This window comes from Bos mutus, chromosome 15 (assembly GCF_027580195.1).
Source record: "Bos mutus isolate GX-2022 chromosome 15, NWIPB_WYAK_1.1, whole genome shotgun sequence".
NCBI classification, from domain to species: domain Eukaryota; kingdom Metazoa; phylum Chordata; class Mammalia; order Artiodactyla; family Bovidae; genus Bos; species Bos mutus.
This window is the reverse complement of record NC_091631.1, coordinates 43,649,268-43,675,947: the sequence shown is the minus strand read 5'-3', so window position 1 is coordinate 43,675,947 and position 26,680 is coordinate 43,649,268. Positions and strand designations below refer to the sequence as shown.

The following is a 26,680-nucleotide window of genomic DNA, read 5'->3' as shown; positions in this document are numbered from 1 at the left end:
ATGAGAAAGTTGTTCTAAAAATTCCTAACTTTTAGACATAAAAATAACTTTAAAAAATAGCACTACCAAATAAGAAAGATTTAAAGTTCTAGAAAGTAAGGTTTGTCTGAGATAGAATACTTAATGTGTAGATATCCAGTCCTCACCATTTTACCCAGTCTTGGACCAGCTAATCTTGATTTCTTATTAAAGAATATAAAATAAACTTACTGTCTGAGTAGGTTGATAATGGTGTAAGCATTCAGATTTTATTCTGGAGTTTTGGAATAAAATAATAATCTTCCTAGAAGCACTCTTACTGGCTTCCTAGAAAACTTTATCAATTACTGGGGACTTCATCTCCTACCATCTCATTTTCAGAAGTCCTAAGCCCTGAAGTTCTTCCCAGTGGCTGGCATCCTGGGAATTCACTTGATCTGCTGGGCAGAGACATTTCAAACTCAGGGAACACATGATGGGAATTTAGTTTTATGTGTCCCAGAGATATGTAATTCTCTTTGGAGATTTTACTTGATAATAGCTATGCCCCAGAAAACCATCTTGTTTAACCAATGTGATAAGTTGACAATGTAGTTCTTCTCTCTGATTATAATGTACTCTGTGTAGTCAATACACTGGTACCATGTGAGTGTAATTTCCTCTTTTATTTTATCTCCAATGCACTGTATTATAAATAAACAGTTAAAAAAAACACCAAACAAATCTGTTGCATCTCCTTTTAAGATTGTACCACTGTAGACACTTGTTCTAGTAAAGTAGAATTGGGCGCATTTGATTGCATTTAAATTTTTCATGCTTCAGCAGTTTGACTGGGAGCACAGTAAAGAAAAATCCCATGAGCGAGGATAGTTTAGAATAATAGAACTTGATTTTGTGTATTATAGCGGCAACATTTGTGCTGCTTTAGTTAGGGTTGTGTCAGCACTTCCATTATAAACCCCTGTTTTCAGGGGGTATATAGCTAGGGAGTTTTTTTTTTTTTAACAAATTAAAAAAACAATTCATTTGAATGATTTTTAAGTTATAATAGTGCAAAAATAAAACAAAGTTAAGTCACATAGAAATTGACCATTTTCACAAAGCTTTTAATTCTTTTGCTTATTAGTTGTATATGAAAGTGAAAGTGAAAGCCACTCAGTCGTGCCTGACTCTTTGTGACCCCGTGGGCTATACAGTTCCTACAATTCTCCAGGCCAGAATACTGGAGTGGGTAGCCTTTCCCTTCTCCAGGGGATCTTCCTGACCCAGGGATCAAACCCAGATCTCCCACATTGCAGGCGGATTCTTTACCAGCTGAGCCACAAGGGAAGCCCATTAGTTGTAACATGGGCAGCAGCTAAAGTAAGATACTATTCTAATACACTGTGGGGGTGGAAGTTTTTGTAATGGAAAATTACTGATACGAGGATTAAAAATAAAAATCAGCATCCCATGTGATATTTTAAAACATTAAAGCAAGTGTATATTTGATCTATGAGTTTCTAAAGAAGAGTAGCCATGGTGCAATGATTATAGTGAAGGCATTACCAAAAGTAAAGTATCTCTGCAGCTTCCTCAATGCAGTTTAGTTGGTCTAGTGAAAGGGAAAGCTAAAGTAAAGAACTGAGATAAATGAGAATGTAATCAGAAAATTGAAGGATTCTATAACAAAATACTTGTGCAAAAGTAGTCAGTAAATTGAATCTGAGACATTTAATTTAAGTAAATCTAAGACATTTAATTGAAGAAGGCAATGGCACCCCACTCCAGCACTCTTGCCTGGAAAATCCCATGGATGGAGGAGCCTGGTAGGCTGCAGTCCATGGGGTCGCTAAGAGTTGGACACGACTGAGCGACTTCACTTTCACTTTTCACTTTCATGCATTGGAGAAGGAAATGGCAACCCACTCCAGTGTTCTTGCCTGGAGAATCCCAGGGACGGGGGAGCCTGGTGGGCTGCCGTCTATGGGGTCACACAGAGTCGGACACTACTGAAGCGACTTAGCAGCAGCAGCAGCAGCAAGACATTTAATAAACTTCATTAAAAAAGAATTTGTGCACATTTTCCTTTTAAAAATGCAACAAAATCACCATCTAAAACAAAAAGCTTTAACAAAACTATCAGTAAAAGACAAACCTGAAATAAGCCCAACAATTTTATCAAAAGGAAATGTCTACAGTGAGGCAATACCTAGCTAAAAGAACAAGTCACCTTTTTTCTCTGCTAACAACATATTGAGAACTACAGAAACACAAGAAATTAAATACAATGTGATATGGAAAAGTATTCTTGGAACAAAAAATGTTAATTTCTTTCCTAAAGGGAGGGATTTTGAAGTTGAGTAAGCCTTCCTCGGTTGTTAACTATTATGGTCTATCCATTTCTCCTCCTTGTCCGTTAATGAAGTTGTGAACTGAGGATGAACAGTCAGATTTAAGATTGCTTTTTGTTGGCAGCCTATATTTTATTTGCAACCCTGATACACATTTGTATTTGTAGGTGCAAAATAAAACACAGATTGTGTGATGTTATAAATTGGTAGCTTTCCTGAATGGTCACTGGAGGAATCACCAGAAGACTGTTGATGAAGTAGAGGTGAAGCCTTTCCTCACTAATTGTATTCAGCGTGTAATTTCTAAACTTCCCTCTGAATTTTGATTTTCAATTAACACTCCCCATTTGAAGATAATTTTCTATTTAATGTAATTGCAGGAAATAATTTATTGGCTGATTAAGACTGAGGGCCCAGCCTTCCTTAAGAAAACACTCTAACAAACCAGCCTTTAAACTCAACCCATGGCTTTGGACAGATTTTGTCTATTTTTACAGCTGCATGGTTGTGTTTAATTAGGATTGTGCACTATTGTTCATTGGTGCAGTTTATAGTTGAAATTATTCTTAAGAGACTTTTCATTTTGGGTTTTGTGTTGTGATTAATTTATACTAAACCAACAATCACAGATATTGCTATTGGAAGGAGCCAAGTCACTTTATAATAAGAGGATGTTTGTTGGGGAACTAAAGTCACTCTGAGTTTTGGATTATGACTTTCAATTGTATTTAGCTGTTTTAAAAAGCAGCAGTAAATTCATTCTTTTGTCTTTAATGTGAATGATTACATTATTGGTACTGTTATTATCTGAACTGTGAAAACACTCTTGTTAATGGCAAGCTCTTGATAAACTTGCAGAACAGTTATAATTTGCCTGGTTTTACTATAGTGATTATGAGGCTAGTGAAATAAGTTCTAGATGATTCCTGTATACTAAGAAGCATCCTGTGGTATCATTTTCTTTAAGTTTATATACATTTCTCCATTTGTCAGTACTGAAAGAAATTAGTCAAGGATAGTCTTAAGTAATTCTTTGATATAGTACTCTTTAGAACATTTCACTTTTTTCTCCTCAAAGAAAACATAGATATACTTCTGTACTTTCTTTTCTCCATATTATTTTCTAGTATCAAGTCTAATAGATTATTTTTTTACCATTTATAGAATGATTAATAAAGTAGGTATCAGCATTTTAATATGTTTCAAAGCACTTCAAAAGCCTGTAATACTTTTATTTAGAACTGTGCATAATTAGATTAGCTGATCTTATATTAATTTTTTTCACTGTAGGATACTAAATCTGAGCCCCCTCATTAATTGTGAGAAATTTAGCATTAGCTGTTAAATCCTATGTGAAACATGGGCTGCTACATAAAAACTACTGTTTAAATTGGAATTAACTTAATTATTTTTCTTTGCACTTGATATTTCCTTCACTGCAATATTCATGAAAGCATGTGACAGATTTGTAAATTTAACTGTTAATCTCAGATTTCTAGACCCTTTAATCAGTATTTATTTGTCTGTAGAAACAGTACTAGCAAGTTAATGATTTGCTAATTTGAAAAATGCTCATGTGGTTTCCTATGTTAACTGATTTGTGCATTTTTTAAAAAATGGTATGAAATCAATTAATGTTAAAGAGCAATTAAGGTGGAGATTTTACTCCTTTCGTTACACAGCAATTTTAGAGCTAAATAAGCTATAAAACAAAAACATTGTAAAGTTTTAGAAAAATATTCAGTTGCCTCTTCTTTTAAGTTATAAACTTTTAGTGACTTTATTTCTAGGTACAATAGCTAAGAAAATCATCTTGATAAATGTTTTAAAAGGTTTGAAATTCTGTTTAATAATCATGATTTTCTGATTGTATATGAAAGTACAGAAAGAAGACCCTGTGCTGATTGTAGCTGATGTTTACTTGTAGATACATAGAGAATGTTCAGTAATTGTTTTTGGAGTTTTGAAAATATTATGCGTAGTGAGCACTTTACTGGGTTTCCCAGATGGTGCTAGTGGTAAAGAACACCACCTGCCAATGCAGAAGATGCCTGAGACAAGGGTTTGATCCCTGGGTTGGGCAGATCCCCTGGAGGAGGGCATGGCAATCCACTCCAGTATTCTTGCCTGGAGAATCCCATGGCCAGAGGAGCCTGGTGGGCTACAATCTGTGGGGTTGCAGAGTCAGACACGACTGAAACGACTTAGCATGTAAACACTTGGGCATTTTACTATGTTCACAGTAGATGCTTTGAATCTTATATAAAACAGAGGCATAGTTATTTCATGTACTCAATTAAAATGTCACAAAATTGCCTTAAGAATAATCTAGCACCATCAGCCACTCAATCAATATGTCACTTAAAAGTTTAGTTATAGCAGTTGAGACACCTTGAAGATCTTTACAAAAAAATCAGATTGACACTAGTCAGTGTTAGGCCTAATACTCATTAACATAAGGTGTAAACTAAAGATGTCTGGACCAAGTTTGTTTGGGATTTTCATCATAGATTACTTTCTCTCCTGATTATATGATTATATTTTCTTACATAGACTTCCTTTGTTTCTATGTAAAGCATAAGAGAAATTTGGATGCTTGTAAATTCATTCTCCCAACTGGTTCATCTGCTGTTTATCTTTTTGTTTTTTCTATTCTTTTTTTTTTTTTTTGCTAGCCATCAACTGAATTACTCTTAATAATCTAGTAGGGAGAACTGAGAGGAAAAATGCACACATACATAGACTATACATTATGAAAACTCATTCCATAATAATTTCATTTGTGGATTGGTAAAGAAGAAAATGTACAATTACTGGGAAGCTTGCTGAGTTAAAAGCAAAGAGGAAAGTGAAACATAAGCTAAGAATTCTTTTTTCAGTGATTTAGATTAGATCATAAATATTTCTGAAGTTAGAGAACTTTCCTTTTTTTCTGAATTAGTCAAATATAAGTGATGGTTTATTCTTTTGTCATTGACAGTCCTTTTAAAAATCCATGCTGTTTCCTTGTTTTGTAGAAGAATGTCTTCCAAGCAAGCCACCTCTCCATTTGCCTGTACAGCTGATGGAGAGGAAGCAATGACCCAAGATTTGACCTCAAGGGAAAAGGAAGAGGGCAGTGATCAACATGTGGCCTCCCATCTGCCTCTGCACCCCATAATGCACAACAAACCTCACTCTGAGGAGCTACCAACACTTGTCAATACCATTCAACAGGATGCTGACTGGGACAGTGTTCTGTCGTCTCAGCAAAGAATGGTGAGCTTTTAAAATCTGGCCACTGTCCCTAAATGTGTCTGTTATTATGGGCTCATTACAAATATGTATTTTAGAGAAAGCTCAAAATTTGTAGCATTAGAGTTATTTGTGTTCAGGCCTTGGTGGCTCAGATAGTAAAGAATCCACCTGCAGTGTGGGAGACCTGGGTTCGATCCCTGCATTGGGAAGATCCCCTGGATGAGAGCATGGCAATCCATATATGGAAAGAGAAGCCTGGCAAGCTACAGTCCATGGGGTCACAAAGAGTCCGACATGACTGAGTGACTAAGCACAGCACAGCACATGAAAACAGCCACCATGTCTATTATTAATATACTACTGCTGCTGCTGCTGCTGAGTCGCTTCAGTCGTGTCTGACTCTGCACAACCCCATAGACGGCAGCCCACCAGGCTCCTCCATCCCTGGGATTCTCCAGGCAAGAACACTGGAGTGGGTTGCCATTTCTTTCTCCAATGCATGAAAGTGAAAAGTGAAAGTGAAGTCACTCAGTCGTGTCCAACTCAGCGACCCCATGGACTGCAGCCTACCAGGCTCCTCTGTCCGTGGGGTTTTCCAGGCAAGAGTACTGGAGTGGGGTGCCATTGCTTTCTCCAATATACTACTAGTTAGTGGGAAAATTGGAAAATGGTTTGTGGTTTAGATTTTGTCCATTATTAGGTCAACTTGCCAAGAGGGATTTAGTTTAATTTTGAGGAAAGTTTGGTTATCTTATTCTCTGATTCTCTGTGTTTAAGATAGTGAACTCAATAACACAAAATAGGTATGATCCAATAAAGTGTGGCCGTGTATTAATATGGAAAAATTATAATAAGCAAACATATCTATGTGAATGAGGTCATAGAGTGAATACATCTTCAGTAAGGAAATGCAAGTATTTATCATTTTTAACAGTCATTCTTGATTAATAATAAAGCTTTTCTCACTTATGTGCCTACATATTAATTTCAAAAGGACATGCAAAGCTCCTAAGTATCATTCAGTCAAACTGCAGGAGTTTGCCCTAAAGGTAGAACAGCATCAAATACACGCAATGTATTGTCCTACTTTCTCGTGTTAAGTTCTACCTGTAACCATTAAAACAGGCACCATAATAAGTGACATTACTTATCTAGTTAAAGCAAAAGTATTCAATTTTTTTAGCATTTATAACTGACTGAAATCTTAACGTATTTTATTAGATTAGGAATTTTAAATCCTGTTTTACATGTCTTAACTCTTGGTTAAATTAATGAAAAATATTTTAAGTGGGAAATGAAGAAAAGTTTTATCCTTTAATGAAAGTTAAGTAATATTTAAAAATGCCTCTTTTTATATTTAAAAATTCTTGCTGTATTGTCTCAAAACTAGTTCAAAGACTTAATTCCATAATTTATGGAGGCAGACATTTCTCTTTTTCAGATGATTTTTCAGTCACAATTAGTACTCTGAAGCAGTAGGTGAGAAATAGAGAATTGGACTAGACTAACTGTTCTAGACCAACTTTAGATTCAAAGGGGATCATCATTAAACAATTAGATCCACTGGAAGATTTGTTTTCCTTGCATAGGGAAAAGAAAAGATATGGTTGGAAAGATTGTTTGGGACCAGTTATCCAACAAGATCTTATATTAATAGATAACTTTATGGAAGTGAGATTTGATTCTAAGCAGAATAGGAAGCCCTTAAAGTGTTTAAGAACTTCAAAAAGAGAATTTCTGACTGTATTATGAATAGATGGGAGGGAGACAGAGTGAAAGGAGGAAGATCTGTGGGAAAGCTACTTGAGAAATCCAGGCAGAGATGATGGTGGCTTGGGTTAGTGTAGAGGCAGATCAGATAAAGAGAAGGGATGGGTTCAAGATATATTTTAGCTTTTATGCCAAATATACTTATGGACAAATCAAAATAACTACACTGGAAAATACAAGTTGAGGCAGAAATAATACAGTTCAGATTTACTTCTTTAGAGCACTCTACATTTTTCTTAGTAAAATTTATTTTGTATATTAGCAAGTGCAAAATTGCTTTGGTGAGTTAGTCTCAAAGTCTTATGATCTAATATTTTGTCAGAAAATAGATATTAATAATTTGCTTACCAAATTTATGTTAAGTGGGATTTATGGTAGCATAAAATAGTTTAAGTATACAAATATGTTATATTAACATAAAAGAAATCATATTTGCTGGAAATGTTTTCAAACTTTCATTCTCTTCTGATATCAATCATTACTTTCCACTGGAGCCTTTGTATATTCTGAATGTCTGGAAGCCAAAATATTTTGTTTTAGCTCCGACTCTATGGTATTTCCCAGCTGTGTACTTATATGGTATAATAAAAGGATTTAACAATTGGGAAATAGCAGCTGCATTTGGAAATTCCCTTTTGTGCTCCCTTTTCATTTGATAGATTCAGTAATGTATAACAAGTGTAACATCAGACCTGTAATGACTTATACCCCAAGGATCATATCACTGACCAAGTTTTCTCAACCAAGCAAAGGAAAACGATAGCAGGATTTTAGGTTTCTTGCAAACCTGTATATAGAGAATATGAGCACTGGGGTAGGGTAACTATGGTTAGAGTAAAATTTAATAAACGCTTAGCCTCATTCAACATTCAAGTAAATTAAATCCAGAGTAGTGTTATGAGGTTAAGTGAAACTTGTAACTCTCTACAGTGGATCGTATTTGTTATACATTGTACTGAACTCGTAAAATCAGCATGGAGCAATAGGAAACAAGAGTGCCCGGAGTGGAATGGGTGAGGGAGAGAGTGGTATGATATCAAATCTAGGAGGCAGGCAGATGACAGGTACTACGGGGTATCATAGGCTACAGTGAGGTGTTTGGTTTACTTTAAGTGGAGGAGGAAGCCACTGGAAGATTTTAAGTAGGACACTACCATGATTTGATTTATTATATTTTGAAAACATCATATTAGCTGCTGTGTACAGAATGGATTGCAAGAGATGACACCAGAAACAAGGGCGCTTATTGAGAAAACCGTTGCAGTAGTGCAGGTGAGAGTTTGATGATGAGTGAAAGAGGGGCAGTTAGGGAAGTCATTCTTTGAAGAGTTCCATAGAGTCTGACGGAGAAGACAATGGCACCCCACTCCAGTACTCTTGCCTGGAAAATCCCATGGACGGAGGAGCCTGGAAGGCTGCAGTCCGTGGGGTCACTGAGGGTCGGATACGACTGAGTGACTTCACTTTCACTTTCCACTTTCATGCATTGGAGAAGGAAATGGCAACCCACTCCAGTGTTCTGGCCTGGAGAATCCCAGGGATGGGGGAGCCTGATGGGCTGCCGTCTATGGGGTCGCACAGAGTCAGACACGACTGAAGCGACTTAGCAGTAGCAGCATAGTGTCTGAAGATGACAAGATTCACACAGAGGGTGAGCAGGATATTTTATGTAATATACACTTGGGTAGAAATTGAGTCAATAATATTTTATAACACAAAGTAAAGTTGATGAGACCAGGGCGTGGGGAAGGATAGGCAATGCTCCTGCACTAAGAGTGTTCCATGTGAGGAAGAAGCTTTTTGCCTAACAAGGAGCTGTTTACAGGTGACTTCTGGGGTAGGTTATGGGAATGTGGTCTGATACCAACATTATCTCTTATAAGATCCCCAAAGTGACAGGACTGTGAGTGGGACCTCCTGCATGCATGTGTACCTGTGTACTTGCGTGCATTCCCATGTTATATATCTTAAGACAAATGGATTATATGCATTTGGCTTTTAATTACTAGTCTAATTAGGTAGAAATAATCATACTGGACCCTCAAGTCCAGATATCAGAATTCCTTATTTTAGAGACCTATTTAAATTCCTGAAAGTTTTATCTCCTAGATAAGTTTTAAAAGTAATTTTCCACTATAAATAAAAGATGTCAATAAATCCTTAGTTGCAATTTAAAGAAAATAATAGGCATATTGAAATATTTAATAAATAATTGTTGGGAATAATACTTCCCTGCTTGCAAACAATTTCTCCTCTCTGTCTCTCTTGCTTTCAGTTCAGCGAAGTTGCTCATCCACTCTGAAGCATTCCATATAGTTTGTTTTGAGTTATAAAAATTCTGGTGTGGATTTTGTACCTTTTCTAGAATGGAGCCGTTGCCATTACATGATAACGTAGTCTAGGAACTTTGAGTGAGGATTTAATCCTTTCCAGTCATGCTTTATATTGTGAGAGACTTTTAGAAGGTTTCTGATTTTGTTACCTTTTAAAAGATTTTAAAAACTTGGATTGTCATGCTTTTGGTACGATTTAGTCACTTAAGGTAGTAGGCAGCACTCAAAATTTATTTCCTCACTTTTATTGCGACTATGCTTTAGAAAATGTAGTGAAACCCACTAGTTCTCCTGGTTCAAACCATGTGTGAAGTTTATATTCATCTATTTGGTACCTGATTGGGTCTGTGAAGCACTGGGGGAAAAAATCCATACACTAGCAAGGTTTAGACCTGAGAAATTTAGTTATTCAGTTCAGTTCAGTCGCCCAGTCGTGTCCGACTCTTTGCGACCCCATGAATTGCAGCATGCCAGGCCTCCCTGTCCATCACCAACTCCTAAAGTTCACTCAAACTCACGTCCATCGAGTAGGTGATGCCATCCAGCCATCTCATCCTCTGTTGTCCCCTTCTCCTCCTGCCCCCAATCCCCCCCAGCATCAGAGTCTTTTCCAATGAGCCAACTCTTTGCATAAGGTGGCCAAAGTATTGGAGTTTCAGCTTTAGCATCAGTCCTTCCAAACAACACCCAGTACTGATCTCCTTTAGAATAGACTGGTTGGATCTCCTTGCAGTCCAAAGGACTCTCAAGAGTCTTCTCCAACACCACAGTTCAAAAGCATCAATTATTTCCCCTCTCATTTGGGGATTTTTGGATATCCATTCACTTTAGGTAAAATTCAAACCTAGACTTCTGTTAATAAGTGAAAATGTTCCTCCTTGCTCCTGAGTTGTGAAACATTTTCAAGGAAGCCCTATGGAAGATTTCCCATTTTCTATAACTCTGAAACTATATTAGCACACAGTATTGTCTGTCTTTAAATGCATCTCAGAAACATAATGACAGAAATTTACTTACAGTTTGGACCAAAAAATAAAGCTATATTTTATGTCATGGTGCGAATAATGAAATAGACAACTAATGCTGTCTAGATCAACGTGTTGACATTCAGTTCAGTTCAGTTCAGTCGCTCAGTCGTGTCTGACTCTGTGACCCCATGAATCACAGCATGCCAGGCCTCCCTGTCCATCCACCAACTCCCGGAGTTCACTCAAACTCATGTCCATTGAGTTAGTGATGCCATCCAGCCATCTCATCCTCTGTCGTCCCCTTCTCCTCCTGCCCCCAATCCCTCCCAGCATCAGAGTCTTTTCCAATGAGTCAACTCTTCGCATTAGGTGGCCAAAGTACTGGAGTTTCAGCTTCAGCATCAGTCCTTCCAGCATCAGAGTCTTTTCCAATGAGTCAACTCTTCGCATGAGGTGGCCAAAGTACTGGAGTTTCAGCTTTAGCATCAGTCCTTCCAATGAACAGCCAGGACTGATCTCCTTTAGAATGGACTGGTTGCATCTCCTTGCAGTCCAAGGGACTCTCAAGAGTCTTCTCCAACATCACAGTTCAAAAGCATCAATTCTTTGGTACTCAGCTTTCTTCACAGTCCAACTCTCATATCCATATATGACCACTGGAAAAACCATAGCCTTGACTAGATGGACCTTTGTTGGCAAAGTAATGTCTCTGCTTTTCAATATGCTATCTAGGTTGGTCATAATTTTCCTTCCAAGGAGCAAGCGTCTTTTAATTTCATGGCTGCAATCACCATCTGCAGTGATTTTGGAGCCCCCCCAAAATAAAGTCTGACACTGTTTCCACTGATCACCTTTATATATGCACACCTTGTTTATCATTCCTGTTATCAAAAATATATATTTAATACTGTAAAGCAATTATCCTTCAATTAAAAAATAAATAAAATTTTTAAAGTATATAAAAAAAAAACTTTCCTAAAGTGACTCATTTAAACAAGATGATTATTAATACATCTTTCTAAATATATTTTTTGGAAAAGTTTTTTTACTTAGCTATTATCAAAATCTTTATCAAAAGTAGAAACATTGACATGCTCCGGAATAGCTGGCTTTTCCCCCTTGGGCAAGAAGGAATCAGGTATGCATGCTGATTAACACACTCCAGTCATTAACGTGTGATTATGTGGGCTGCATATTGAGCACCTGCCAAAATATAAAAACCCAGTACTTTGCTACATCTGTGTTTTGGATTTCTTTTGTATTTTGATAGTTCAAGGAAAATCAGACCCCTGTATATATTTTTTTTCAGTATAATAAAATTGTGTGTATATAATATTTTCAAGGAGTTGGGATATGCTATGTTTATTTTTATTTTAATCTTTGAGGCTGTATAAGATCCAGTGACTGGGGTTTGCAGAGCTCTGACTGTAACATGAATCTCTTAATGAACTCCATCATCAACTTTCACTTACAATTTGCAGCATTCCTTCATGTTCATAAGGACTATCTTTTCTGGGATTCAGCCAATATTCCTCATATTTGCTTTATTTTTGCATCATACCTTTATGTGTCATAAATATCTTGTTTTCATTTCTTTCACCAATATGCTGTTAGTGTACACCTCATAGTGATGTTAGGGCTGCTCCTATGGTTTGATTTTTTCCTATCCATTATCCATTGGCAAATACTCCTTCATGACCAAAGTGTAGCTTAGGGCTTATAGCATTTCCAGACACTTAGGAAAAGTCACTTGTGGAAAATTATTTAAAATCTAATTGATTACTAATAGAAAATCTTGTATAATCTAGTCTAACAGAAGAGCTTGATTGAACAGGCCTATTCTCCTTAGGTTTTATTTTCTTGATGGATTTAAATAGCATTTGAATATACTAGAAGATTTAAAAAGTAAGCTTCTTGTTAAAATTGGTCAGTATCAATCATTGGAAGCTGATCTTAGGATACCAGTAATTTTCTGATTAAAGCAGAACTTCACAAACAAATTTCAGTCTATAGGTGGTTCTAATAAATGTACACTTTCTTGTGCAGAATTCCTTCTTGCCCAGTGATGACTTGGATACGTCACTGTAATGAAACACCATAACTTGAATAATGAAATCTGCACATTTCTATAATACTTCTAAGCAGCATGGTATGGAAAGAAATATGCATATGTATAGCATGCAGTTAACTATTTACATGACCAATTTGAACTTTTTCAAGATTAGAATGAGATATGAATCTTAAAGTCCTTCTAGATCAGCATGAATAAGATGGTGGTGGATATTATGGCATATTGTTTTGGGAGGATAAAGCTGGGGTTGTGTTTGCACTCCTCCAGATCAACCTTCTTAGTTTAATTTGAAGAGGGTTACTTTCCATAAAGTCAACTTAACACGACAAATTCTGGTACCACCGTTTATTTGGAGATGAGATTGTAAGGGCTCTCTTTGATTATTGAGTCAACCCACCTGCACTAAGCAGGAAAGACCCTGCTTGTTCCTTCCATGAACGTATCTAATCTTTTTGGAATACATCTAATGAATGTGCCTTGCTGCTGCTGCTGCTGCTAAGTCGCATCAGTCATGTCCGACTCTGTGAGACCCCATAGACGGCAGCCCACCAGACTCCCCCATCCCTGGGATTCTCCAGGCAAGAACACTGGAGTGGGTTGCCATTTCCTTCTCCAATGCATGAAAGTGAAACGTGAAAGTGAAGTCGCTCAGTCGTGTCCGACCCTCAGTGACCCCATGGACTGCAGCCTTCCAGGCTCCTCCGTCCATGGGATTTTCCAGGGAGGAGTACTGGAGTGGGGTGCCATTTCCTTCTCCAAATGAATGTGCCTTAATTACCTTTATATGTAAATTATCCCACTGTTTGTCCTCTGCAGTAAGAACTTTTCCTGCTTTCCAAGAGAAATGTAACCTTTTAAAAGATGAACAACTTCAAGCTATTTTTTCTTTTGTTAATATAGATTTCAATGTGATGACATATTTATTTTTATACTATTAACCTTTGAAGTATTATTTTGACATTACAATAGTTCCATGACCTCTAGGCATTATTTTTCTAGGTGGTGCAAATTAAGTTCAATAGTAATATCTCTGTGTAAACCACATCTTCAAATCCAAAGTATGAATTACAGATTTTTGCTAATAAAAATTGTACAATCAGGTCAAAATTAGAAATGAATATTTATGCATGTCATCTATCTTCTTTATATTTCATTAGTGCCCTAGAAAATGGGAAACCCTATTTAATAAAATGATTAGAAATTATTTTGTAAATTTTTGCTTTGATTATAATTTAATCAAATTTGGGGTTTTTTAATCTAATTTTTACTGCCGGTGTACTGAAAATACCTAGAATACAATAGTTTCAAGTTCATCAAACTTTTGGGAACAAATGTGCTCTCAGTCAAGCATAGATAATTTATGGTGGTACGCACGTTAGTTGCTTAGTCTTCTCCAACTCTTTGCGACCCCAAGGAGTGTAGCCTGCCAGGTAGGTGCCTCTGTCCATGGAGTTCTACAGGGAAGAATAGAAGAGATTAGTTTACCTTGAAAGACAAAGAATTAGGACTTTTTTTTTTTGGAAATTAGTGTTATTTAGGAATTATTTGGTTCATTCTAGTGATTAGTTAGTAGTTTCTCCTCTGTTCATGGAACTCTCCAGGCAAGAATACTGAAATAGATAGCCATTCCCTTCTCTAGGGGATCTTCTTTGACTCAGGGATCAAACCTGGGTGTACTGCATTGCAGGAGGATTCCTTACCATCTGAGCCACCAGGGAAGCCCAATTGTGGGCCAGCCAGAATTAAACTAAAGTAATTCATGAACAGATTGAGAAAACTTTTGCTATTAAATTCAGAGTTAATATCTGGCCTTCAGTTGTATTAATTTTTTTGTATCTAGTATGCTTCTACCAAAATGCCTTTCTTGTTTTTTGTTGTTACACTGATATATTTTATATGTGAAGTTAATTAAAGATGATTAAATATTTTGCTTTCTGAAATTGAGAGTAAAATTGGAGTTTAGATCTCCTTTTGGCTACTATTTTCTTGGATCCATGAGGAATGACACTGCAGGGTAATGAATGAATCTGAATCTGAGTTTTGGGATTTGGGGAAATTAACAGAGAACAATAAAAATTTACACCCCTCTCTTACTCAGAGAGAAAGGATGGGCTTTATGATTATAACTGAGCCGTTAATTCAAGGTTGTGTGTTGTTTTTAGGTAGAGCAATCACAACCTCCAGATGATGGGGATATTTGCCACCAGATTAGACTTTTACTTGCTGCTTTGTAGTAAATTAGCAATAGTTTTGTGCATAGTTTTCCTTTTTCTAGAAATGTAAATACAGATAGATAGATGTTTTCATAAGCAATGTAGGTACTGAAAAATCATTTTTGATTTCTTTACTTGCTCTACTGTGAAAACTCAAATCAGAGAGCTAGAGATAAAAAAATTTCTAGATTATAAACAGTCTTGTTATGTCATTATATATATTTACTTGACGTATTAGAAGGAAATTAAAGTTTTTGTGGTGAAATTCTCAAAAGTGGGAATTTTATTTGGGCAAGATCCTAGAGAAGAGAAGAGATTGTTGAGTTCACAGAGTGGCTGGGAAGGCTCAGTGTGTAATGATGTAAAGAGCAATCTGCTCTCTAGTTTCTCTTCCTTAGGCAAACTAGGCCATAAAAGACTTCACTGTTAATAAGAGTGTAATCTCTCTTAAGGAACAAGTGGATTTGACCAGTCTTGACCGGGCTCTGTAATGTTAAGATTTGTGAGGAATGAAGAGCACACTCTGGGCTATTTCTACTTTTGTGTATGACCCCAGCCTCATCGTTTTTAAATAGGCAGCTAAGACATAGGTAGTTATTATATTGAAAGTTGTTTCTGGAGGCTTAATTATTACTTATTTTCCTAGTGGATCCCAACTTCCTTACTTTTTCCCTAAAAGCTTTATATTTTATTTTCTATTTTTGCTGAAACTACTCTAATACCCTTGAATGATTGTCGAATCCCCCTTTCTTATAACAGCCCCAGTTTCTGTCATGAATTAGAGACAGGTTTCCAAGAAGCTGGAGTAAACAACATTTCAAAAGATTGTTTGTGCCTTTCTCCAAGCACTAGACTTCTCTGCCACTGTGAGCAGGGATACTGATGGCTGCTCACTGATCATAGTAGTGGTTGATGAAATCATCTTCATCATATAAAAGTGCAAGGTAAAACAGCAAGTGCTGGTGTAGAAGCTGCAGCAGGTTATCCAGAAGATCTAGCTAAGATCATAATTAAAAGTAGCTACACTAAACAACAGATTTTCAATGTAGATTAAACAGCCTTATTTTGGAAGAAGATACCATCTAGGTTTTTAATAACTAAAAATGAGAAATCAATGAATGCCTGACTTCAGAGCTTCAAAGATAGGGCTGATGCAGCCGGCAAATTGAAGTTGAAGCCAGTGCTCATTTACCATTCTGAAAATAATAGGGCCCTTAAGAATTATGTTAAATCTATTCTGCCTGTACTCTATAAATGGAATAACAAAGCCTGGATGATGGTATACCTGTTACAACATGGATTACTGAATATTTTAAGCCTATTGTTGAGACCTACTGCTCAAATAACAGATTCCTTTCAAAATATTACTGCTCACTGACAATGTATCTAGTCAGTTTAGAACTCTGATGAAGATGTACAATGAGATTAATGGTTTCATCCCTGCTAACACAACATTCATTTTGCAGTCCATGGATCAAGGAGTAATTTCAACTTTAAAGTATTATTTAGGAAATACATTTCATAGGGCTGCAGCTGCTATAGATGGTGATTCCTCTATGAATCTGGGCAAAGTAAATTGAAAACCTTCTGGAAATGATTTACTATTCTAGATGCCATTAAGAACATGCATGATTCATGGAAAGAGGTCAAAATATCATTAAAAGGAGTTTGGAATAAATTTATGAACCCCCCTGGGTAACTTTGAGGAGCTCAAGACTTCAGTGGAGAAGGTAACTGTGGATGTGGTAGAAATAGCAATAGAACTAGAATTAAAAGTGGAGCCTAAAGATATGACTGAATTCTGCTATCTCATGGTAAAACTAATGAATGAGGAGTTGCTTCTTATGAGTGAGCAAAGTATATGGTTACTTGAGATAGAATCTACTCCTGGTAAAGACACTGTGAAGGCTGTTAAAATGACAACAAAGGCTTTAACATATTACTAAATTTAGTTGATTAAGTCACATCAGGTTTTAAGAGGATTGACTCCAATTTTGAAAGAAGTTCTGTTGTGGGTAAAATGTTATCAAAGAGCATTGCATGCTACGGAGAAATCGTTCATGAAAGGACGAGTCAATTGATGTGGTAAACTTCATTGTTGCCTGTTTTAAGAAATCACCACAGCTACCCCAACCTTTATCAACTACCACCATGATCATTCAGCAGCCATCAACACTGAGGCAGGACTCTCCACCAGCAAGCAGGTTATGACTTGCTGAAAGCCAGATGATGGTTAGCATTTTTCAGCAATAAACTATTTTTAATTGAGATATGTACATTTATTTAGGTATAATGCTACTGCACACTTAATAGACTATAGTGTAGTGTAAATAACTTTTAAATGCATTGAGAACAATTTGTATGACTTGCTTTATTGTGATTTTCACCTTACTATGGTGATCTGGAACTAAACTCACACTTTCTCCAAAGTATGCCTTTATTGTTAAAACCCAAAGCAATCTACAGCTTCAGTGCAATCCCTATCAAACTTCTAACAGCGTGTTTCACAGAATTAGAGAAAACAATTCTAAAATTTGTATGGAACCACAAAAGATTCCAAATAGCCAGTCTGATGATGGGTGGAGGTGTGCTCCCATCTTACTGGTTACTTGGCCTGAGGTGTCCAGCAGTAGAGTTTACAGACAGCTAGGTGGAGCTGGGTCTTGGTGCTGCGATGAGCATCTCTAGGAAATCTCACCCTGGTTAATATTCCCTGGTACCTGAAGTTCTCTGTTAGTCCAGCAGCTTGAACTCTACACTGCCACCACAGGAACTGAGGCCTGACCTCTGGCTTGGTTGCGTAGGAATTCCTCCCATCCTCTTAGGTGTCTGAGGTCCCCCTCCAGTGCCTAGTAGGTGCCCTACTTATGAGGAGGTGCGAACTCCATGTCCTCCTACTCTGCCACTTGACTCTACCCACACCAAACAATCTTGAGAAAGCAGAACAAAGCTGGAGATACCACATGCCCTGATTTCAAATTATACTTTAAAGCTACAGTAATCAAAACAGTATAGTACTGGCACAAAAAAAGATGGGTAGATCAATGGAGCAGAACTGAGAACTCAGAAATAAATCCACACATATAAGGACAGTTAATTTATGACATAGGAGTGAAAAACATACAACGGATAAAGATTTGTTTGTTCAATAAATGAAACTGGAAAAGATGGACAGCTACATGCGAAAGAATGAAACTAAGCCACTATCCTACCCTAACACCAAAATTTACTGAAAAAGCATTAAAGTCTTGACTGTAAAACCTAAAACCATAAAATCTCTAGAAGAAAACATAGGTGATAACCTCATTGACATCAGTCTTAGTGATTTTTTTTGTGGATCTGACTTCAAAGGCAAGGGCAACAAAAGTACAAATAAATAATTGGAACTGTATCAAACTACAAAGCTTCTAGACAGTAAAGGAAACCACCATCAAAATGAAAAAGCAACAAAGCAAACCACTGAGTGGGAGAAGATATTTGCAAATCATACAGCTGATAATGATAAGGGGTTAATATCCAAAGTATTGGATATATATATACACACACACACATTATATATATATATATATATATATATATATATATATATATATATCTCATACAAACATCCTGATCAAAAAAAGTGGGCAGAGGATCTGAATAAATATTTTTCCAAAGAACATTATGCAGCTGGTCAACAGGGACATGAAAAGATATTCAACATGACTAATTTTTTAAAAAAATTTTATTAGAGTATAGTTGATTTACAGTATGTTACTTTCTGCTGTCCAGCTAAGTGTATCAGTTATACATACACATATATCCACTTTTTTCCCATATAGGTAGAGATATTATAGTGTATTAAGTAGATTTCTCTGTGTTATACAGTAGGTCCTTATTAATCATGTATTTTTTGTATAGTAGTATGTTTATGTCAGTCCCAATCTCCCAACTTATCCCTTCTGTTCTTTCTCTCCTGGTAACCATCAGATTGATTTTTACATCTGTAACTCTATTTCCATTTTGTAAATAAGTTTCATTTGTACACTTTTTTTTTTAAAGATTCCATGTATAAGCAATATCATATAATTCTCTGTCTAACTTACTTCAGTAAATATGACAGTCTCTGGATCCATCCATGTTGCTGCAAATGTCATTATTTCATTTTTTATGGCTGAATAATATTCCACTGTATATATGTACAAACTGAAACACAAAACAGGTCAATAGTTATTAGAGGGGAAATAGGTTGAGGGGGTGGGTGAAATGGATGAAGCAAGTTAACTGTATGGTGATGGATGGTAACTAGACTTGTGATTTTCACTCTGTAGTATTAAACAACGGAGATGGCAATGGCACCCCACTCCAGTACTCTTGCCTGGAAAATCCCATTGATGGAGGAGCTTGGAAGGCTGTAGTCCATGGGGTCGCTGAGGGTCAGACACGACTGAGCGACTTCACTTTCACTTCTCACTTTCATGCGTTGGAGAAGGAAATGGCAACCCACTCCAATGTTCTTGCCTGGAGAATCTTAGGGACGGGGCATCCTGGTGGGCTGCCGTCTATGGGGGTCACACAGAGTAAGACATGACTGAAGTGACTCAGCAGCAGTATTAAACAAATGTTGAAGTATAATGCTATATACCTGAAACATTAAAAAAAAATCTAATATAACTAGTTATTAAATTAAAAGAAAGGGGAATTTTGATCTAGAGTAAAAGAAACTTAAGAGTATAGCCAAATATAAACCATAAACTTTGATGGAATCGGTTTTGAAAAAAATATTTTGGGACAACTGTGGAAAGTTTAATATGAATAGTATATTAGATGTCTTAAATGAAGTATTATTCATTTTCTTAGGTATGATACTCATATTGTGGTTATGTGGGAGAACATCCTTATTTTCTGCAGATGCTTGCTAAGGTTTTTAGGGGTAAGATGGCAGTGATGTCAATAATATATTCTTCAATGTTGCAGCAATATAGTTAGATAAATGCATATATATAGAACAATATGGCAAAATATTGATAATTGTCAATCAATCCAGCTGTTCATTATAATAATATTCATTATCTTAGTCTTTCTAGTTTTTTTGAATGTTTAAAAGTTTTTTCCTAATAATATTTAAAATGCCCATGTGGTAAAAAATGAAAAGTTTGAACTATAATCACCAAGCCTCTTGCTACTTTTTACTTTCTTGTTTTCCAGGTTAAAATTATTTTAGCAAATTCAGTATAAACTGGTAGTGTTGTTTAGGTTGACTATCATATGGTAGTTCAAACAGTAATGAATTTCCAGGTGAAAATAACTGGCTGGATTTGCTAGGCACATGAATCAGCTGAACTTTGTTAGAATATTGCTTCATCTGCTGGGGAATTCACTTATTAGGCCTGCCTGCCTCAAAGCTCTTCTTACTGTTCTATTACCAAAAAGTTATAAAGTATTCTCATCTCTGAGGCTGTCTGTCCTATAGCATTAGCTCTTTAAAGTTTGATATCTCTAAGGCTGTGATAGTGTGTCTTAGTTCTTTGTTGTTTATACAATACTGAGTATATTCAGTTCAGGGTGCTATTCTTTAAAAAAGAGGGAGAAACAAAGTGGAGCATACTCAGGGGAAAATGAACAGGATAGCTGAACTGTGTTTTTCTTATGAGAAAGAAATTAAGGAAACAGATATTTTACCTAGAAAAAGAGATAATACAAGGGTGCTATAATAGCTGTATGTAGCACTTTTAAATATCTCCATGGAAAAGACTCTGATGCTGGGAGGGATTGGGGGCAGGAGGAGAAGGGGACGACAGAGGATGAGATGGCTGGATGGCATCATCGACTTGATGGACGTGAGTTTGAGTGGACTCCGGGAGTTGGTGATGGACAGGGAGGCATGGCATGCTGTGATTCGTGGGGTCGCAAAGAGCCGGACACGACCGAGGGACTGAACTGACTGACTGACTGATGGAATGAAAGGAGAACTATAGGCTGAAAGAATAGGATTCATATTCCTATAAATCAGAATATTAGAGAACCCTCCAAACATGGAATGGACTGCGTTGGAGGTGCTAAATCTTATATTAGTATTAGTTCAAGGAAAGAACAAAAAGTCGCTTCTCATGAGTATTGTGGCAGCCACCATCACTAACACCACCACTTCCACCACCTCCACCACTATCATCATGATCTGATGAACAGTAGTGAAGTCACTCAGTCGTGTCCGACTCTTTGTGACCCCATGGACCGTAGCCTGCCAAACTCCTCTACCCATGGGATTTTCCAGGCAAGAATACTGGAGTGGGTCGCCATTTCCTTCTCCAACTTGCTAATCTAAGTATTTTATTTTTATTAATTTATTTGATTTTCATAACAGCCTTCTGACAGACATTCTGTGCTGCTATTATTTTCAAAGTAATCTTATAGATGAGGAAGTAAGGCACAGAGAGGTTACCGAACTCTGGGGCTCTATGAGAGGTGGATGGAAAACTGGGATTTAACCAGAAAATCTGGCTCAGGGAGCCTGCGCTTTGTTTGCTGTTATACTACCTTGTCTTGCACAAGGGAATCAATACTAGATGTCACTGAGCAATTGAATTTTTAAGGACTTTTGAATCTTGAGATTTTGATTCTATATTCTGATAGTGTATAGATAATGCTAGACTTGTCTTTGTGTTTCCCTTGACAAATTTGAGGACTTTAATGTTTTTCTATATTTATTCTGTATTATTTAAATGCATTTATTAAATATCACGGAATGAGACTATTTATACAACTTTTGGTAATTTTTTCAAAATTACCAAATCAAAATAGTTTTTTCTTATATGAAGTCAGGAATCATGACACTTCAGTAAATACTGGTAACAAATCTACATGCATGAATAAATTTATTATTGTTACTTAATATTATAGTAATAGTGTACAATGACAAACTTGAGAATGCTATGTAAATCTCATATATTACATCAAATATCAGTTTTAATAAAAGAAAAAAGAATATACTTTGTTTTAATGTTAGAGTCAGTGATAAATTTGTCAGGAATAATCTGTTGGGAAGAACCCTGGAGAAGGAAATGACAACCCATTCCAGTATTCATGCCTGGAAAACCCCATGGATAGAGGAGCCTGGCAGGCTACAATCCATGGGACTGCAAAAAATCGGACACAACTTAACAATTGAACAACAATGATTGGAACCAAATTTAGTATTTTAATTTGTGTAATCTTCTTTAAGGGGCTTCCCTGGTAACTCAGCTGGTAAAGAATCTGCCTGCAATGCAGGAGTCCCTGGTTCGATTCCTGGGTTGGGAAGATCCCCTGGAGAAGGGAACGGCTATCCACTCCAGTATTCGGGCCTGGAGAATTCCATAAACCAGCGCTTTTCCTTAAAATATGTCACAGAGAAAACATACTTTTTCCTCTGAGAAAGAACCTATAAAAGTTAGCAGTTTAGTTTTCAGCATGTTAAAAAGGTTAGATATATTTTGCTAGCAAGGAGTTATAAGAACTTAGATTAGTTAAAGCTTTTATTGTCAGTTACCCAATCACACTATGGTAGAATACCTTTTATGCAGCACAGTTGGCAGATATTTTTTGGTTCATCAGAAAAGTGTTGTTTAGAGTGAGGAATCAGAAGAAAGCAGTAAATATATATATAGTAGATGGCAATATAATTCAATTCAGTTCAGTTCAGTTCAGTCACTCAGTCATGTCTGACTCTTTGCTTCTCCATGGACTGCAGCATGCCAGGCTTCCCTGTCTATCACCAACTCCCAGAGCCTACTCAAACTCATGTCCATCACGTCGGTGATGCCATCCAACCATCTCATCCTCTGTCATCCCCTTCTCCTCCTGCCCTCAATCTTTCCCAGCATCAGGGGCTTTTCTAATAAGTTGGTTCTTCACATGCGGTGGCCAAAGTATTGGAGTTTCAGTTCAGCACCAGTCCTTCCAATGAACACTCAGGACTCATCTCCTTTAGGATGGACTGGTTGGATTTCCTTGCTGTCAAGGGACTCTCCAGAGTCTTCTCCAACACCACAGTTCAAAAGCATCAGTTTTTCAGCACTCAGCTTTCTTTACAGTCTCTCACATCCATACATTACTACTGGAAAAACCATAGGTTTGACTAGACAGACCTTTGTTGGTAAAGTAATGTCTCTGCTTTTTAATAAGCTGTCTAGGTTGGTTGTAGCTTGGTCATAATAAATTACATACATGTATACAAGATTGCCGGGAGAAATATCAATAACCTCAGAGATGCAGATGACACCACCCTTATGGCAGAAAGTGAAGAGGAACTAAAAAGCCTCTTGATGAAAGTGAAAGTGGAGAGCGAAAAAGTTGGCTTAAAGCTCAACATTCAGAAAACGAAGATCATGGCATTTGGTCCCATCACTTCATGGGAAATAGATGGGGAAACAGTGGAAACAGTGTCAGACTTTATTTTTTGGGGCTCCAAAATCACTGCAGATGGTGACTGCAGCCATGAAATTAAAAGACGCTTACTCCTTGGAAGGAAGGTTATGACCAACGTAGATAGCATGTTCAAAAGCAGAGACATTACTCTGCCAACAAAGGTCCATCTAGTCAAGGCTATGGTTTTTCCTGTGGTCATGTATGGATGTGAGAGTTGGACTATAAAGAAAGCTGAGCACCAAAGAATTGATGCTTTTGAACTGTGGTGTTGGAGATGACTCTTGAGAGTCCCTTGGACTGCAAGGAGATGCAATCAGTCCATTCTGAGGGAGATCAGCCCTGGGATTTCTTTGGAAAGAATGATGCTAAAGCTAAAACTCCATTACTTTGGCTGCCTCATGCAAAGAGTTGACTCATTGGAAAAGACTCTGATGCTGGGAGGGATTGGGGACAGGAGGAGAAGGGGACGACAGAGGATGAGATGGCTGGATGGCATCACTGACTCGATGGACGTGAGTCTGGGTGAACTCCGGGAGTTGGTGATGGACAGGGAGGCCTGGCGTGCTGCGATTCATGGGGTTGCAAAGAGTCAGACACGACTGAGCGACTGAACTGAACTGAACTGATACATATATGTAATTTATGTACTATAACTTGAAAAGTTATTTGAAACTTATAGTATGTAAGTGCAGTACATACCAAGGAAGGTGGAGTCATCTGTCCTGGCAGAGAAGATTGATCACTGACATGGTTGACTTGCCAGAACTTGGTGATTTAAAACAAACAGAAGCAACTATTAGTTGTTTTTATTATCATTTTTAATTTCTTTGCAGACACTACATCCCTTTGATTCCTTTTAGTCAAAGACTACCAAGAACATACCCATAGTTGAACAAATTGGGTTTATTACTGATTGCAGTAGGGAACATTCACACCACAGGAAACCATGGAGTATCTCAGTAAGAGAATATTCAAAATAACTTTTTTAGGATTTAGACTTTAAGTGATTTGGGGTAAGGTCTAAGGAAAAAGAGGTTTGATATAGACTGGAGTAATAGGACAAATTTGTGATTGTATATCTCATTAAATCTTATTAGAGGGAGGGCAGATAAGAATAAGAATAAAGTTGTAACTGGAGAGGCAATATAACTAAAATAGAAAATAGAACAAGACAAAATCGACATCATGCAAGGCAATAAGAATAAACAAACTTAATTAAGCCTTGTTAATAGGTGGAGGAAAGGACAAAAGATAATATTCTGTCTCTACAATTTTATTGGCAGCAGGTAGGGAAGTTGATCACGTTGCTGCTTTAGAGAAGCCATTTCCCATTCGTTTCTCCTAACTGCAATCACTTCCACCTGTGTGTGGGTTTCAACTCTATTATGTAGGGCAAGATTGCACTTCTGTCCTATCGTCTATGTCTGTATTTTTTTCTTTTTTTTTAATTGGAGTATAGTTGTTTTACAATGTTGAGTTAGTTTCTGCTGTGCAGCAAAGTGCAACAGTTATACATATATCCTGTCTTTTTTTGGATTTCCTTCCCATTTACATCACCACAGAGCATTGAGTAGACTTCCCTGTGCTATACAGTAGGTTCTCATTAGTTTTATGTTTTATACATAGCAGTGTATATATGTCAATCGGCCTGTCTTAATTTCCAACATCTTATTTGACTTTTGCAACCCCAGTTCACTTCTTTAATCTTGCAATTCTTGGTTAAGGTGCAGTTGGAAACTCAGCTAAATTAGAGTTGTAGTATACTGTAGCTGACTGATAAAGGTCAGTTTTCACTCCAATCCCAAAGAAAAGCAATGCCAAAGAATGTTCAAACTACTGTGCAGTTGCGTATATTTCACATGCTAGCAAGGTAGTACTCAAAATCCTTCAAGCTTGGCTTCAACAGGACATCAACTGAGAACTTCAGATGTACAAGCTGGCTTTGGAAAAGGCAGAGGAACCAGAGATCAAATTGCCAGCATCTGTTGGATCATAGAAAAAGCAAGGGAGTTCCAAAAAACACATCTACTTCTGCTTCACTGACTATGCTAAAGCCTTTGGCTAAGATGGTAATACCAGGCCACCTCACCTGTCTCCTGAGTAACCTGTATGCAGGTCAAGATGTGACCGTTAGAACTGGACATGAAACAACAGACTGGTTCAAAATTGGGAAAGGAGTATGTCAAACCTGTATATTGTCATCCTGTTTATTTAACTTATATGCAGAGTATATCATGTGAAATGCCAGGTTGAATGACTCACAAGTTGGAATCAAGATTGCTGGGGGAAATATCAACAACCTCAGATATGCAGATGATACCACTCTAATGGCAGAAAGTGAAGAGGAACTAAAGAGCCTCTTGATAAGAGTGAAACAGGAGAATGAAAAACCTGGCTTGAAACTCAACATTCAAGAAGTTAAGATCATGCCTGCAGGTCCCATCACTTCATGGCAAGTAGATGGGAAAAAAGTGGAAACAGTGACAGATTTTATTTTCTTGGGCTCCAAAATCACTGTGGAAGGTGACTGCAGCCATGAAATTAAAAGATGCTTGCTTCTTGGAAGACAAGCTATGACAAATCTAGACAACATATTAAAAAGCAGAAACATCACGTTGCCAACTAAGGTCCACATATAGTCAAAGCTATCGTTTTTCCAGTAGTCACGTATGGATATGAGAATTGGACCAAAAAGAAGGCTGAGTGCTGAAGAATTGATGTTGTCAAACTGTGGTGCTGGAGAAGACTGTTGAGAGTCCCTTGGACAGCGAGGATATCAAACCAGTCAATCCTAAAGGAAATCAACCCTGAATATTCATTGGAAGAACTGATGCTGAAGCTGAAGCTCCAGTTCTTTGATTACCTGGTGCAAAGAGCTGATTCATTGGAAAAGACCGTGATGCTGGGTAAGATGGAAGGCAAGAGGAGAAGGGGATGGCAGAGGATGAAATGATTGGATGGCATGTCTAACTCAATGGACATGAATTTGAGCAAACTCCAGGAGATGGTGAAGGACAGGGAAGCTGGCATACTCCAGCTCATGGGGTCACTAAGAATGGGACATGGCTTAGCTACTGAACAACAAAAATTACCTGGTGCAAAGAGCTGATTCATTGGAAAAGACCGTGATGCTGGGTAAGATGGAAAGCAAGAGGAGAAGGGGATGGCAGAGGATGAAATGATTGGATGGCATGTCTAACTCAATGGACATGAATTTGAGCAAACTCCAGGAGATGGTGAAGGACAGGGAAGCTGGCATACTCCAGCTCATGGGGTCGCTAAGAATGGGACATGGCTTAGCTACTGAACAACAAAAAAATACTGTAGCTGGGACTTCCCCAATAGCTCAGCAGTAAAGAACCTGTCTGCAATGCAGGAGATGCAGGAGCCA

At 37.3% G+C, this 26,680-nt stretch overlaps 1 protein-coding gene across 32 annotated transcripts in view; it reads left to right on the top strand.

Annotated features, from left to right (window-relative positions):
• Positions 1–26,680, top strand: part of SOX6 (SRY-box transcription factor 6) — a 719,303-nt gene that overhangs the window by 299,362 nt on the left and 393,261 nt on the right. For 31 of the 32 annotated variants that reach the window (XM_070384013.1, XM_070383997.1, XM_070384007.1 and 28 more), the window contains one exon: positions 5,330–5,570. In XM_070384013.1, coding sequence (XP_070240114.1) covers positions 5,334–5,570 — 237 coding nt within the window. In that variant the 5' untranslated portion in view covers positions 5,330–5,333. Of the gene's footprint in view, positions 1–2,472; positions 2,576–5,329; positions 5,571–26,680 lie in introns of those variants that run through there. The other variant, XM_070384017.1, reaches the window with a different exon arrangement.